The sequence below is a fragment of the Centropristis striata genome, chromosome 20 (assembly GCF_030273125.1).
Source record: "Centropristis striata isolate RG_2023a ecotype Rhode Island chromosome 20, C.striata_1.0, whole genome shotgun sequence".
Taxonomy (NCBI): Eukaryota; Metazoa; Chordata; class Actinopteri; order Perciformes; family Serranidae; genus Centropristis; species Centropristis striata.
The window spans coordinates 2,484,500-2,500,729 of NC_081536.1; the positions used below are offsets into that span (position 1 = coordinate 2,484,500).

The following is a 16,230-nucleotide window of genomic DNA, read 5'->3' on the forward strand; positions in this document are numbered from 1 at the left end:
TATACAATTTCTTGTCTGGCCAACGAATGGATCCAATGTTGTTTTGGGTTGTCTGCACGGTCATAAAAGTCAAAGAATAAAACTTGAAAAGGTTGTAAAGCTGTTCCCGACAAATCTCAGAATGGTCAAATGTCTATAAAAAGTTGAAAAATGGAGGAAGGGGAACGTTCAAAATTCTTTGCAGGTGCTGGGGAGAGATTTCTCCATGTCTGTCTAATCCCCACCCTCTCTCAGAGGGCCTGTTGGTGTGTGTGTGTGTGTGTGTGTGTGTGTGTGTGTGTGAAATAAACAGGTCCACTATGAGCAGAGAGACACTAGAGAAGATTAACCTCTGCTCCTGCAGGCCTCCCAGGGTGAGAAGGCAGTTCAGAGTCACACAGTCACATGTACACACACACACACACACACACACACACACACACACACACACACATTCTTGTACTTCTATCTTTGTGAGGACCATCATTGGAACAGTGAATTCCCTTGCAAGGTTATCATAGTTTTGGATTTTTCATCAGTTTTAGTTTTAATTTCGTTGTGAATTTTTGTTTTCAAATTCAGTTAGTTTTAATGAGTTTTTAGAGTGAGTTTGCTAGTTTAAGTTTAGTTTTTATTAGTTGTAGTTTTTTGTAATGGGGTATTTGTTGGCTGGGAGATTAAAAGAGGTCACAGTAAATTTTGCCTTTATTTCCTTTGCCTGATCCATCTTCATTATGTATGAAAAAAGTTGACAAAGACGCAAACGAAGGACATTTTCACTATAATTTTAGTTAGTTTTGTAACCACACAATACAGTTTCAGTTAATTATCATTATCATGTAACCTTTAACCCTTAAAACAAAGTCTGAAATCTAAAAAAAAAAGCCTTTAAAGAAGTGAGGACCGGCCGAAATGTCCTCACTTTGCAAAAATGTCCTCACTCTGTTGGTTAAAAACGTTTCCTGGTCCTCACTATGTAGGAAGTACAAGAACACACACACACGCACACACACACACACACACACACACACACTCACACACTCACACACTCACACACACACAGTTATAATTTGAATATAGCTGCCGTGTGTGTGTCTAAATAAAACAATTGCTAATTTCCCTACTATCAGACATGGATACACATAAACTGGTCTTGTTAATAAATTCATCCTGGCTTTATGGAGGATCTCTGTGATTATCCAGTCCTCCCTCTTGCAGCTCAACATGTCTATTGGCTGGAAACTAGCCGGCCATTCTCTGCTCTTTCAGCCTGTTGTTCTGGGAAAAGCCTAAAGGGAAACATTTAGATTGGAGGGCTCTTTGAGACGCTCTGACAGTTGACTGATGACCGTCCATAAAATGACAAAGCATCGCTGTGTGGTGGCCAGTGCGGCCCACTGCCTCCCCATGGGAAACTAATTGCTTTGAATTGTTAACGGCAACATTATTTTTCTGCCAATCATTGCTTTTCAATGCCCCGAAAATGAGCATGAAACAAGTCTTTTCAGCGAACAAAACAGTTAAATGTCCCCAATGTTGATCAAATTAACTTCAGCACTGTGACAATGGACTATATTTGTGTGAAAATAATGGCACGCCACAAAGGACGCCTTTATGCCAGGATTTCACAGTTGTAATGTAAAACTGTTCTCCCCTGAACCGGACCAGCCACTCTGAATGGGGGGTTGGAAAAAAGAAACAAACTCCAATACACAAAAGGGATTTTTTTTAAGGAAGAGGGGAAAAAAACTGTTGATTTTATCTCATGCTATCATTTCACGGGGCTCATTTAGCAGCCATGTTTCCATCCTCCAGGGGCTTCAGCATGACTTTCTTTTTCACTGCACAACACAATTTTAGCATCTTTCTATAGCACATTAACATTAATCATTACATTTGATAAAATGCCCATTTAAATTTAGTACTGTAAAAATTACATATTTGCAATTCATAATGAATATTTAAAAACATTTACGAAATTAAAGCAAAATAAAAGTTACGGGCTGCAGCAAATATACTGGTATCATAGGAATCTACGGTACAAACCATGTTGTGAGATCTTGTCAGGGTCTAAATAATGTGTCATATTTTCAGAAGGAAAAACTGACATGGCCATCTTTAAAGGGGCCCCTCTTGCCTAAAATAACTGAATTTTTGGGTTAGGGTTAGCCTCCACTTTACAGACAAATATCCACTTTTACAAGCTACAATTTGGAGAAAAAAAGCTATTCACCACAGTTAATCACAGCAAATTTTGCAATTAATTAGTTACTTTTCGACAGCTCTGGTCCAATTAAATTCAATTTTAAAAACATAAAGCAAAACCATCTTTAAAGGGGCCCCTCTTGCCTAAAATAACTGAATATTTGGGTTAGGGTTAGCCTCCACTTTACAGACAAATATCCACTTTTACAAGCTAAAATTTGGAGAAAAAAAGCTATTAACCGCAGTTAATCACAGCAAATTTTGCAATTAATTAATTACTTTTCGACAGCTCTGGTCCAATTAAATTCATTTTAAAAACATAAAGCAAAACCACGACATTGTAATGTGCCAGCAAAAGCTATTAAACCTTGACATAATTATAAAACAATGATGGTCCACATCAAGGCGTAGCTGAGTCAACAAGGTAAATAATGCTGGATGCACATGTGTGCATTTTCAAAGGACAGGAAAACAAGCAGGGGATGCATTTCAAGCAGAGCTTTTATTTTGCTTTGCTCTCATGGAAGTGGCCCACACATCAGCGCAGGCTATAGAGCAGTGCTTTTTTGATGTGACTCAATAGTGAGGTCTGGCTGGCTAAACGCTGTTCCTTCTCAGCATTGTTCCCTCGAGGCCTTGAAGCACTTTGGAGATAAACACCGTTTAGCAGTTAAAAGGGCCACAGAGGAAAAGGCTTATCAGATGTCTTCTCAATGGGCCGTAAGCTGCATTATTAAGGCCTGGGCCTCAGATAAGGTGGAGGCTCAAGTTTGATACCCGGCAGCAGAACAGAACTGAGTCCCCAGCACTGCTGCAACATGGTCTCACAGAAATCCGTGAAATAGCCACGGAATCGCTCAAATTTCCGTGAAACTGACACGGATTTCGCTACAATGCAAGTTAATGACATGTGTCATATTTTTCGAGATCTTCACCACAAAGTGATTATGTACATTCACTGAGTGAATATTTAGAAAATAAAACATATATTTCTCGCTAGAAATGTGATCAAAATCCATTTTTATGCAGAAACAAAGTCAAAATATTAATTTTTTCACTTTTAAAAATGAGAGAACTGTCCGCCATGTTTTTTGTTCTGACCGCCGGGACCTTGAAAGTCACGTGACTTGGAACAAACCAATAGGAAAAAATATCAATGGAATAGCCACGGGATATGACAAAATGATAGAACTGGATGTAACCCAGTGAAGGATCCAGCACTTTTTTGGAACTTCCTATTGGTTTGTGTCCATTTTTAGTGAAAAAAAAATCAATATTTTGACTTAGTTTCTGCATAAAAATGGATTTTGATCACATTTCTAGCGAGAAATATATGTTTTATTTTCTAAATATTCACTCAGTCAATGTACATAATCACTTTGTATGTTGGAATAGCCACGGGATATGACTATGTCATTAACTTGCATTGTAGCGAAATCCGTGTCAGTTTCACGGAAGTTTGAGTGATTCCGTGGCTATTCCACGGATTTTGAGTTAAGCGAAATCCATGGCTTTTCCACGGATTTCTGTGAGACCAGGTTCACTGCTGCCTGTGTGATCAGGCTCCTCTAGAACTCAGCTGGCGGTGTGTTGGGTCGGCGCCCCCTCCAAAAAAACCCTCCTTCCCCTCCTCTCCCATCCCGCGATGAGAGATTAGAGCTCAGAGAAGGAGAGGAGGAGGTGGAGGGGGGGGGGGAGTTTGGCTTTAGATATTCCCCCTGTCCCTTTTCCTGCTCTGCTTTCTGGGGGTAGGAGTCAGAGTTAGGACAATGGCCAAAAAGATGGTTCCCAACCAGCCGCTGAATGGGAACACTGTTGGTGGTAGCGCTTCATTCAAAGCCCGGCCCGGGCACATTGTCCTCCCAGATCGGCGGAGGAGAATGGAGTTTGCTGGTGGCTGCCAAAAGGTTAGCAGCCTCTGTGAAAGAACCAACCCATTATTCACTGCCCTTTACAGAGCCCAAGCACCCTTTGTGCTCCTCCTCCCTTCCCGCTGCACCGCCAGCTTTTTCTCACTCCGGTGCTCCGGATCTGCGCCCGACGGTTTCCCCCCAAAGTGAGCGAGTGAGGCGCGATGCCACCACTATCCCACCCCTGTAGCCCCTAGCAGGCAATACCAGGGGAGCCGGAACATATAACCACCTCCCCACCACCACCACCACTTACCCCTCATCCCCACCCCTGTCAAAAAAAAGAACCTTTAAATGATATGGCCCAGAAGTAACAACAAGGTTACCATTCACGACACAAGGGGATTTAGAAAGAGGGAGCGTGGAAACTGCCACTCAGCCAACACAATTTCTATTCAATCCCCTCAGCCACCCAGCTAAACCTCAGAGACTCGGCTATTTAGGTGTATTTACAAGGCGAGGGGAAAATAAATCAACTGAAAAAAGCATGATGAAAGCCGAGGAAATACAATGAAAACACTTAAATGTAAGCAACAACAGAGGTCTTTTTCATTATGCCAGTAAATCCAGGTAAGTTACAGCATAATAAAAAAGCAAAAGCTGCCATATTCCTTTAAACACTCCAGCTTCCCTGTCCATTAAAAGCGGACCATTCTTACATCAAATCAAGAATGGAGCACAGGTAAAATATGACCTCGTAGAGAATATATTTTAAAAAGTGCCTCGTGATTCATGTACATCAGAAAGCTGGGTGATAATGTATGCCACCCATACATGCATGTAGTTATTCAAAGTGGAGGCGGTGGGGAGTCATGTCGTGCATTCTGATGCCATTTGAATGGGAGGTCACCTGCTGCGAGGCTTTTATTCTGTGTTAGCGTGGCCAGGTAGGGAGCAGGGGTCGCACCGTGCACTCTCTCATTCTGCTCCGCTGCAAATGGATATCCCATAAATCACATTAGCTTGGCCTATGAATGGATAGCCTGCTCTGTTTGTACAGAGGCTGCATGGCTTTACTCAGAGCAGACAGAGTGAAGAAATCTTTACCGTTACTATTAAAATTCCAAGAGCCTCGCCAGCATAATTAAAAATGTTAAATATATTCTCAGGGCTGAGCCTCTGGGGAGCACTAATGTGCAACTGGCATCTCATTTGCCTGTTGGATTATAATCCGTTTAATACAGAATTTGGACGTTTTGGTTTGATGGGGGAGCAACAGGAGCAGTTAAAGGGGTCACCAAAAACTTCTAGGCTTCATCCTCATAGGACTATATACAGAATATGTTATTGAAATAAGTGTAAACTTTTTTATTATTACTAGTGTACAACACTGTCAAATAGACCTGGGGACTGAGCTCATGGAGTACCCAGAATGCCAAGGGTGTCTCCCTTGTGGGGACCTCTGGACAGAGAAATGAAGTCAGTGCAGAGTGCAAGTGCATAAAAACTGCATTATATCTAGTGGCCAGCAGGGGGCGACTTCAATGATTGCAAAAAGAAGTTTGTTTGTTTTTAACTCGATAGGAAATAAACTTCCTCATGTGATTTATTACCTCAGGAAAAAGCTCATGATAAGTTTATGGTCCAAGCGTTGCAAGTCTTCAAAACAGCATGATTATACTTTATGGTCCCATTTAGACATAATAGATGATGAAGCTCATGGAGTACCCAAAATGCCCTTTAAAATATTAAATTATGAAGTTGGGATTCATCCTTTTGGGACCAATATTATCCATTGTAAATTTCTTGTAAATAAAAGTGAGACCTCCGGACAGAAAAATGCTGATAAATGATAAGTCAATGCAGAGTGGAAGTGCCTTAAACCTGCATTATATCTAGTGGCCAGCAGGGGGCGACTTTACCGATTGCAAAAATAAGTTAATTTGTATTTAACTCAATAAGGTGTCTCCTCTGAGGAGCATGAACCTGCTAATTTAATTATGAAGTTGGGATTCATCCTTTAGGGACCATTGTTAATTTCTGTAAATAAAAGTGGGGACCTCTGGACAGAAAAATGAAGTCAATGCAGAGTGGAAGTGCATAAAACCTGCATTATATCTAGTGGCCAGCAGGGGGCGACTTTACTGATTGCAAAAAGAAGTTTGTTTGTTTTTAACTCAATAGGAAATAAACTTCTTCATGTGATTTATTACCTCAGGAAACAATCTCATGATGAGTTTATGGTCCTAATGTTGCAAGTCTTCAAAACAGCATGATTATACTTCATGGCCCCATTTAGAGCATAATAGATGATGAAGCTCATGGAGTACCCAAAATTACAAGGGTGAATCATCTGGGGAGCATGCACTTTAAAATATTAAATTATGAAGTTGGGATTCATCCTTTAGGGACCATTGTTAATTTCTGTAAATAAAAGTGGGGACCTCTGGACAGAAAAATGAAGTCAATGCAGAGTGGAAGTGCCTTAAACCTGCATTATATCTAGTGGCCAGCAGGGGGCGACTTTACTGATTGCAAAAATAAGTTAATTTGCATTTAACTCAATAGGAAATAAACTTCCTCATGTGATTTATTACCTCAGGAAACAATCTCATGATGAGTTTATGGTCCAAACGTTGCAAGTCTTCAAAACAGCATGATTATGGAGTACCCAAAATTACAAGGGTGCATCCTCTGGGGAGCATGCACTTTAAAATATTAAATTATGAAGTTGGGATTCATCCTTTTGGGATCAATATTATCCATTGTACATTTCTTGTAAATAAAAGTGAGACCTCCAGACAGAAAAATGCTGATAAATGATCAAAGTCAATGCCGAGTGGAAGTGCCTTAAACCTGCATTATATCTAGTGGCCAGCAGAGGGCGACTTTACTGATTGCAAAAATAAGTTAATTCAATAAGGTGTCTCCTCTGAGGAGCATGAACCTGCTAATTGAATTATGAAGTTGGATTCATCCTTTAGGGACTATTGTTAATTTCTGTAAATAAAAGTGTGGACCTCTGGACAGAAAAATGAAGTCAATGCAGAGTGGAAGTTACTTAAAACCTGCATTATATCTAGTGGCCAGCAGGGGGCGACTTCAGTGATTGCAAAAAGAAGTTTGTTTATTTTTAACTCAATAGGAAATAAACCTCCTCATGTGATTTATTACCTCAGGAAACAATCTCATGATAAGTTTATGGTCCAAGCGTTGCAAGTCTTCAAAACAGCATGATTATACTTTATGGCCCCATTTAGAGCATAATAGATGATGACGTTTTTTTTAATGGGACCTGATTGTATAAATGCACAAGATAACCAAAATCATCTAATTTGATTTTATGGCAAACTGGGGGAGTATTTTTTGTTGTTGTTGATATTTTGGACCACAGAGTTGAATAGATGCATGTAAAAAAATGCACAATTCAGAAATATTTCCATCCGTTTTGCCTCCCGGCTGTGTGAGGAAAACGAAGATAAATGTAGGATTACACCACAAAGAAAATGCTGAAAGTAAGGAGGAGCAGGAGAGAGGGAGAGAAAAAGAACAGATAAAAGAGAGTTGGGAGTTCACAGACCGTGTAGTGAGTAAGACCCCCTACTTTTACAGACAGATGTAATCCCACTGGTGTAGGACTGAATCCCACCGAAATCCGCTGTACCTCTCCTGCTCGCTCTCACTCTAAGCCTCCATTACAATATCAATACAGGTTTTGACATGCCAGTCAGGACTGGGAATTGTGGATACACTACAAAGAAGCCAACTTGTATTTTTTGGCCTAAAACAGTGATTTAAGTTGGTAAAACTTGGAAATATAAATTACTGACATTTAGGGCAATAATGTAAGTTAGCACAACAAAGGAAGCCAGTTGTCTGCTCAAAAACAAGTTGGTGAGTTGTTGTTACTTATATCTTTAAGTTGGGGTTCACGACAAGGGACAATAGTTCTGATAACTCTTATTTCTTTGTTGTGAAATGCTGGAAAGCGGTGAAATTCGGTTATTAGCGAAAGCTAGCGGCTATCTGATGCTAGCGGCTAACTGATGCTAGCGGCTAACTGATACTAGCGGCTAACTGACGCTAGCGGCGCTGCTTGTTACAGCTACAAGAGTAGCCATTAGCGTATCGATGCTAACTCAAAATTGTGGTCGCAACATTAGCTGACATTTCATAGCACATTGCAGAAGTTAGCAGAAGTAAGGATTACAAGTTATTACAATGTAAAATTATATGTTAGTACAAATTACAGTTGAGTTGACAAAAATCTGAATTCAGAGTTGAGCTAACTCAAAAACAAAACTTAAAATATTTAGTTTAATTGTCCAACTTAAAATTTTATCGAAGTTTGTTGCCTTGAAATTTTGAGTTCACCCAACTTTTCTTTTTTTGCAGTGTAGTATCACTACATTTTTTGTACATATTCAACCCTCATTCTTGACACTGTAAAAAATGTGTTTTTACACAAGCACAGGGAGTCTCCTCAAAGTGAGAAATACTTAAATTTGTCTATTTTTGTGTTTTATCCCCATAAAAAATGTGTCCAGGAATACAGTACGCTGTAATAAATGATTTAGTAGTCATTTCATTTTACTTAATATATTTGATTTTGAGGCAGTTGTTTAAGGCAGTAGTTCTCAACCTTTTTGAGTCGCGACCCCCAATTTAACATGCATGTTGTTCGCGACCCCCACTCACTGAACACAATCTCACACGCACAGTTCAGATCACCCAAAAAAGAAACAAAATGACCAAAAAAAGACACAAATTGACCACAAAATGATCAAGAAAGACACAAAATGACCAAAAAAGAGTCAAAATGACCCAAAAAAGAAACAAAATTGCCAAAAAGACACAAAACGACAAAAAACAACAACACAAAAAGACCAAAAAAAGGAAACAAAATGACCAAAAAAGACACAAATTGACCACAAAATGATTAAAAAAAGACACAAAATGGCAAAAAAAGGACACAAATTGACCACAAAATGATAAAAAAAAAAAAGACACAAAATGACCAAATAACACACAAAATGACAAAAAAACACACAAAATGACCCAAAAAAAAGACTTAAGTGACCAAAAAGACTTTTGACCAAAAAGACCCAATTGGGGTCCCGACCCCAAGGTTGAGAATAGCTGGTTTAAGTAACTTTAACATAAAAATGTTTGAGATATAATCTACTTATTTTGATCACATTAAATATAATCTTTATGTGTATGTAATTCTAAATCAAGAGAATTTTGAATGAATCCAACACAATAGAATTAGTCTGTTTTTAATTGACAGGCACTTCCTGTTAAGTTATTAACTCAACTTGTAACGTAGTTAGATGTAATTAATAATATTGCGTGCAACCTGTTGCCTCAATTGTATTGAGTAGCTATTGTTTATCTTATTTTACAGTGTATGTTTGAGTGTCCAGCGGTACGGTACCTGTCTAGAACGTAGCCCAGAGCCTTCTGCCTGGTCCCAGAGTAGATGGAGGGGCTTTTCTCCCAGGCCACCAAGTTGGAAGCATCATGGAAAAGGTGGATGTTGACCAGATCAAAGGCACTGGGATGAAAGAACACAGTCTGAGTGACCTTCTTCAGCCAGAACATCAGAAACAAACTCTGGTAAACATGTGACGTCTCCTTCAAAGTGACAAAGCTGAAACTGATCTACAACAACAATAGAAGTGCTGATTTGTAAATAAAAAGATGTTTTTAATTTTTAATTAATTCATCAAATGCAGCACAACTTTTAACACAGTAAGGATATAAGTGTACTTATAGGATACTGTGTTTATTTATTTTGATCTTTTTACACTGGTTGTCATTTTGTGTTGTTGTTTCTTTTCCTTTCGTATGTATGTGTGCGTGTGTTTGGGTATGTTTGTATAATTTTGCTGTATAGGTAAATTATATTTATGTTTTTGTAATACAAGACATGTTGAGACAAGGATGTTAACTTGTCATATTTAAGGAGAGGAGTTGGAATTGGTAGCCATTTTCCATGGTCCTGATAATGATTTTGGTTATTATCAAGAAATCCAAGAAAAAAAGGCTAGATATCAGCTCTAAAATTAAACTCTTATGAGCCATTTTTGTTGTTGTCATTATATTTGTCCAAACAAATGTACCTTTAGTTGTACCAGACATTAAAATGAACAAGGAATTGAGGAAAATGTGGTCTAATAATTTTTTCTATGACTGTTTATCTGCATCTAAATAGTTTACATGCAGATAAACAGCCATGGAAAAAATTATTAGATCACTTTTTTCCTCAATTCAATAGTTTAGATGCAGAGTATATCATTTATTTTATTTTATAATCATTTATCTCTTATTTTTATTTATTTTGTTGTATTCCTTGTCTGCATGCTGTGCTGTTTGTTTGTTTTTTCCCTTTTTTTGTGTTTTGTTATGTAAGTGTTTTTTGTGGGGAAAAAAATGAATAAATAAATAAAATAAAAAATAAAAATAAATAAATAAATAAAATAAAATAAAATAAAAATAAATAAAAAAGAGTATATCATTTATATTTAATACATAATTAAAATACAGAAGAAAAAAAACGTGTTTCCCTCAAAACGTCATTGACTATGCAGTTTTGTCGTATGGGAATTTCTACGAGACCAGGCTGCTCATTCCTGATTTTTTTTTTTTCTCTCTACTTGTAAGGGGATTACATGCATGCTATCTCCACCAGGCCCACTAACACTACACATATCACTACATACAAACACTAATCTGCTCTCTTTCAGTTTGTCCTGTCAGGGAAGAGTGAGATAGCTCCATGTACAATGATGAACACCTCCCTGCTGATGCTATCAATCTGACCTGTTTGTTAGCATGCTGCTGGGCAGGCCCACCCAGAGGGATTCTCTTATCTCGAGGGGTTTATTCTGCACTGACATCCTGAACAAATGAATACATGCATGGCTCTGACTATCTCTGTCTATCCCATCTCTGATCTGATCTCCCTATTCTCCACCAGCCTCTCTCTCTCTCTCTCTCTCTCTCTCTTGTCAAACGTCATGGCCCTATTAAATGCTTACCGTTTCAGCTCTTTAGTTCTCATGTCATCCTTCTATTAGATTACAATCCCCCCCGTCTTCCACCCTCCCCTCCCTCCCCCAGTCCCCCTCCTCTGCACACTGGAAGCCTGCGTCTGTATTCATGCACTACAGGTTCAATTGCATGTAATGTTTTTGGTCATCTGTCATATGCAACTGCTTGACTAACGCGATTACGTCTAATCAAATCCCTGCTCTCCTCAGTGGCACACTGTCCGGAGAGGGTTCAGCGATGGAACTCACTCTGGGTTTCTGTGTGTGTGTGTGTGTGTGTGTGTGTGTGTGTGTGTGTGTGTGTTCTTGTACTTCCTACATAGTGAGGACCGGGACATGTTTTTAACCAACAGAGTGAGGACATTTTTGCAAAGTGAGGACATTTCGGCCGGTCCTCACTTCTTTAAAGGCTTTTTTTTTTTTAAGATTTCAGACTTTGTTTTAAGGGTTAAAGGTTACATGATAATGATAATTAACTGAAACTGTATTGTGTGGTTACTCTATGGAGTCTTGGGCTATTTTGTCCATTTTTTTTTATTCTTTTCATGTCTTTGTAAGTCATTTTGTGTCTTTTTTTTGGTCATTTTGTGTCTTTTTTTGTCATTTTGTGTCTTTTGGTGTCTTTTTTTGTCATTTTGTGTCTTTCTTTAGTCCTTTAGTCCAACATAAAATGTGATTTTGAATCTTTTTTTTACTTTCAAAACACTATCATGCTTAATAAAGAATTTTAAATGTTGCAAATGTGCATTAATTTCAGAGTACACTGAGACATTAAACTGCATAATTTTCAATTAAATTCTGGAAAAGGTGGTGTGTTCTAAAACTTTTGACCAGTAGTGTATTTACCATGTGTTGCATGTTCAAATAGAAACACTGAATTATGAAGGAAAAAAGTTGACAAAAACGAAAACTAAGGACATTTTCACTCTAATTTCAGTTAGTTTTAGTTAGTTTTGTAACCTCACAATACAGTTTCAGTTAAAAAAAACTAGTTTTTATTTTTATTTCAGTTAACGAAAATGTTTTTTCAATTCTAGTTTTGGTTATTTCCTTAGTTTCCGTTAACTATAATAACCTTGGTGTCACACGGCCCGCTGGGGCTTGTGGGTAATCCAGACATGACTGACATGGTTAGATACGTCTCTAATCACAATGATACAGTGGTAATGAACAGAGATGTGTCTCTGCAGGGACTCACCAGTCAGCCAGGGCCCATCGAGTCCTGATGAATCCCTTTCTGGACCACTTGCACTGCAGAACACACAGAGAGACTTAATTTAGCATGACAATGGTACAATGTGACATTCAGTCATCACAAGGCAGATGAAAGCTGTAATGTCTTACCAACCTTGATACTGTCTTTGTACAGTTTTCAATTAAATATATGTCAAAAAGGTCAGCAAATTCAAACTTTTTTTTTTTTTTTTAGACGCATGGTTCTATAAAAAGCATTGAGTTAAGTTTCCAGGTAACACTTTACAATAACCATCATTTATAGATGGTAAATAACCATTTATAAATGGTAAACAGATAGTTTATTAATGTTTAATCATTTATAAACCGTATATAGACCATTTAGAATGGTAAATAGAAAATGTATTAATGTTGAACTATAATTTATAAATGCCAAATAGATGGTATATTAATGTAAGTTGATAGTTACTTTACCATAAACAAACATTTTTAACACCATATTAAGTATGTTGATGATTACAAAATTATTCTTATACCTTTAAGAAATTGTTTGAAAACATTTAAAGATTAAAATATGCATAGAATTTTGTAATTGGTTAATAATTGGTTTATAAACCATCTATAAACATTACTTAGATGGTTATTGTAAAGTGTTACCAGTTTCCATTAAACAAAAATGTATTGAATTATCAGGGTTTTATTCAAATTAAACTTTTACAACCTGAACATTTTTGCATAAATCTGCACATTTCTCCACTTAATTTTGCACTAAGTTGTATATAGTATATTATTATTATTGTATATTTGTATATTGTTAAATGTCTTTTCTTAGACTGTTTATTTTTTTTATCTTTATCTTAAAAATTGTGTGAAACTTTGCGGCTGTAACAAAGAAATTTCCCCACTGTGGGATTAATAAAGTCAAATCTGAATCTGAATCTGAATCTTTTGGAAAAAAGTTCAGGGTACACAAAGACGCTTTACAGTTAAAACAGTTCAAATGCAGTTAGATTTAACATGAAAAACATCATCAATTTAAAATGACTGGACATAAAAAAAAAATATACTCATAACAGTATATTAAGTAGATAAAATGAGCCCTATCTTAAGAAAATTAAAACACTGCTTATACATAAATGCATCAATCTGCATAACAAGAACCTTTACTTTAGAATGCAGGACTTTTACTTGTAATGGAGTAATTTCAAAGTGTTGTATTAGTATATAAGTACTTGTATATAAGGCCCAGTTGATGCTTCTTTATACTTTTTCAAGGTAAATGCATTTTACTCCACCACATTAACAGTATCTGAGAGATATAGTTACTTTAATAACTTCTAACTAAATGTAGCGCAGTAAAAAGTACATATCTTTCATAAATGTAGTGAAGTGGGAGTATAATGTAGCATCAAATGGAAGTACAAAAAACTGAAAATACCCTGTGCACATCATGGTTTCATGCAGAGTTCACGTCTTTGTTTTAATGTCATTTATTAATAAAACAGTGTGTATTTGAGTATCCGAGTGTGAGATGGAATATTTTAAAATATACTTTTTTGACTGACTAAAGTATAAGTACAACCCCCCATTCTAAAAAAGTTGGGATGCTGGTTCAAACATGAATAAAACCGTGACAACTGATATATGCAAGATAGTTATATTTTCTATTTAAACTGATTTGTTTCTGTAAAAACACACTGAATATGAGGCATTGTGTTGTTATGTAACAATGTCCCAAGTTTATATGTCAAAATCGCAACATGGATCACTGCAATATCCAAATTTGACAAGGCAAAATATTTGTAAAAGGCAAAATATGTGTAAAAAATCCTTTTAGATGAAGTATTCTGCAGCTGCAGAGATGTCCCAGCCTACAAATCATATCCTACAAACTTAAAAAAAAAAAAAATCTTGTTCGGCACGGATTCCTGCAAATGCATCACATTCTAATCATTTAAATATATTTGAATGAAAAATAATGATGCCAAATGTTGTGAATCAAATGACTGTTGCAACATCAGCCAAAATAAACAAAGATATGATATATATATATAGGAAATCTCCATATTTGAGAGGCTGAAAGCACCACTTTTCTGCCATTTTTGCATGAGAAATTATGGAAATATTAAGTAATTTTTCATGCAAAAATTAAGAAATTTTTCATGCAAAAATTAAGTAATTTTTCGTGCAAAAATTAAGTAATTTTTCATGCAAAAAATAAGTAATTTTTCATGCAAAAATGGCATACATGAAGTACTTGGTGATTGTTTTTGTTGATTAACGCATAAATTGGTCGACTAATCATTGCTTTACTTTTTAAGTAAACATTTGCTGGTAAATGTGAGTAGGTTCTGGTTTTCTCTGTTTTATATCAGTTTAAATTGAACATCTTTGGGTTGAGGACTGAATGAGGAATCTGAAGACATCATCTGTGTGTGTGTGTGTACGTGTGTGCATGCATGTGTGTGTGTGTGTGTGTGTGTGGATGAAGATGCACCACATGTGCAGAGAATCGTCTCTAAGAATTCAAAAAGGATGACAGAAAAATTATGGATTTAAACAGTCCAAATTGGATTTTTTTTTTTTTTTTGCAGTTCAGTTCTAAAATCAAAAGTCAAAATAAACACAATTAGATGCAGATATTGAAAGTTAGAACTCCATGTCACGAATAAAGTAGAGAAATCTGACATGAATGTCTTCAGCCTGTAAAGGTGAAAGTTATAGAAAACATTGGAGTGGGTGCAGACATCCAGAATGCAGCTGTTTGATCAGATCCCTCCAGCCCTGAGTTAATTATCCAATCACAAGTCCAAAGAGCGTTCTCAAACAGCACATGATTCACCGTGAAGCTGGTTATTAAATGAGAGACAAATTGATGTTGCGAGTGTTCTCATTCTGAATAGATAAATAAGTCTCTTTCCCTCAGCCTCTCTCTTTTTCTGTCTATCTCTCTCCGATACTCCTAATGGGGAGTTAACTGCGGTGATGAATAAACTAATTATGGGCCAGGTCACATAATTACAAATTGACTAATTTTATTAAAAAAAAAAAAAAAACTCAGATGCAAATTAAAAGCCTAAGAGGTATTTGATTGCACCTCACATCCTTCAATCTGCATTAGTACAAGATTAACTGTATCAAATTGAATTACATTAGCATACTTGAATTAATCCATAGTGCCTCGGCAGGATGTATGGGCCCAATTATAACTCGCTGTCCCAATATTGTGACTTTGAAAGGAGCAAATGGAATTAGATGCAAGTGTGACACTGCAGCGGAACAGATTGACCTTACACTTGGAATAAAAACCGAATCAGAATATATTAGAAAGTAAACAAAAGCAACGGGGGTTTGAGTGATTACGCTGCTGTGTTTATGGATACAAAATACTCATGTATATTCATTTACATTCAATGTGCTGCATAGTGAGCCATTAGTGCGCCGTAGTGTGTGTAAAGTTGAGGAAAAGAAAGTCTTCAGAGAGGAGATGAAGAGTGGACAGGATGGTGGGTGGTGAGGTGATCGCTGCCCGAACAAGCTCCGACTGCAGCCAGAGACGTTTAATCTCGATTTAATTTAAAGAGCCATTAACTACAATCGCAGCATTAAAATCCATCACTTCCCTGACACCCGGCCCCAGATTGCCCCATTTCCTCCACGTATGACTGATTGACCCCCCCTGCTTCATTGCTTGCTTATAAACACACTCCCAACACACACACACACACACACACACACGGTAAACACACACACACACACACACACACACACACACACAGGGTATACATCCATAGACAACTTCATCTACATACACTCTGCTGTCTATTTTTCGTTTGAAAATTTAATAAAAAAGTAAAGAAAAGACATCTTTGATAACTCTTTCTATGAAGCCCACGTCTATAATATATTACGAACGAGGCCGTATAACACTGATTATAATGCATTAT

At 37.0% G+C, this 16,230-nt stretch overlaps 1 protein-coding gene across 2 annotated transcripts in view; it reads right to left on the bottom strand.

The window, feature by feature from the left end:
* LOC131993238 (inositol polyphosphate-5-phosphatase A) overlaps window positions 1-16,230 on the bottom strand; it is a 310,981-nt gene that overhangs the window by 105,030 nt on the left and 189,721 nt on the right. For both annotated transcript variants that reach the window (XM_059359041.1, XM_059359042.1), the window contains exons 7-8: window positions 12,288-12,340; window positions 9,472-9,591 (exon numbers count right to left, since the gene is read on the bottom strand). In XM_059359041.1, the coding sequence (XP_059215024.1) occupies window positions 9,472-9,591; window positions 12,288-12,340 (173 nt within the window). The remainder of the gene's footprint in view (window positions 1-9,471; window positions 9,592-12,287; window positions 12,341-16,230) is intronic.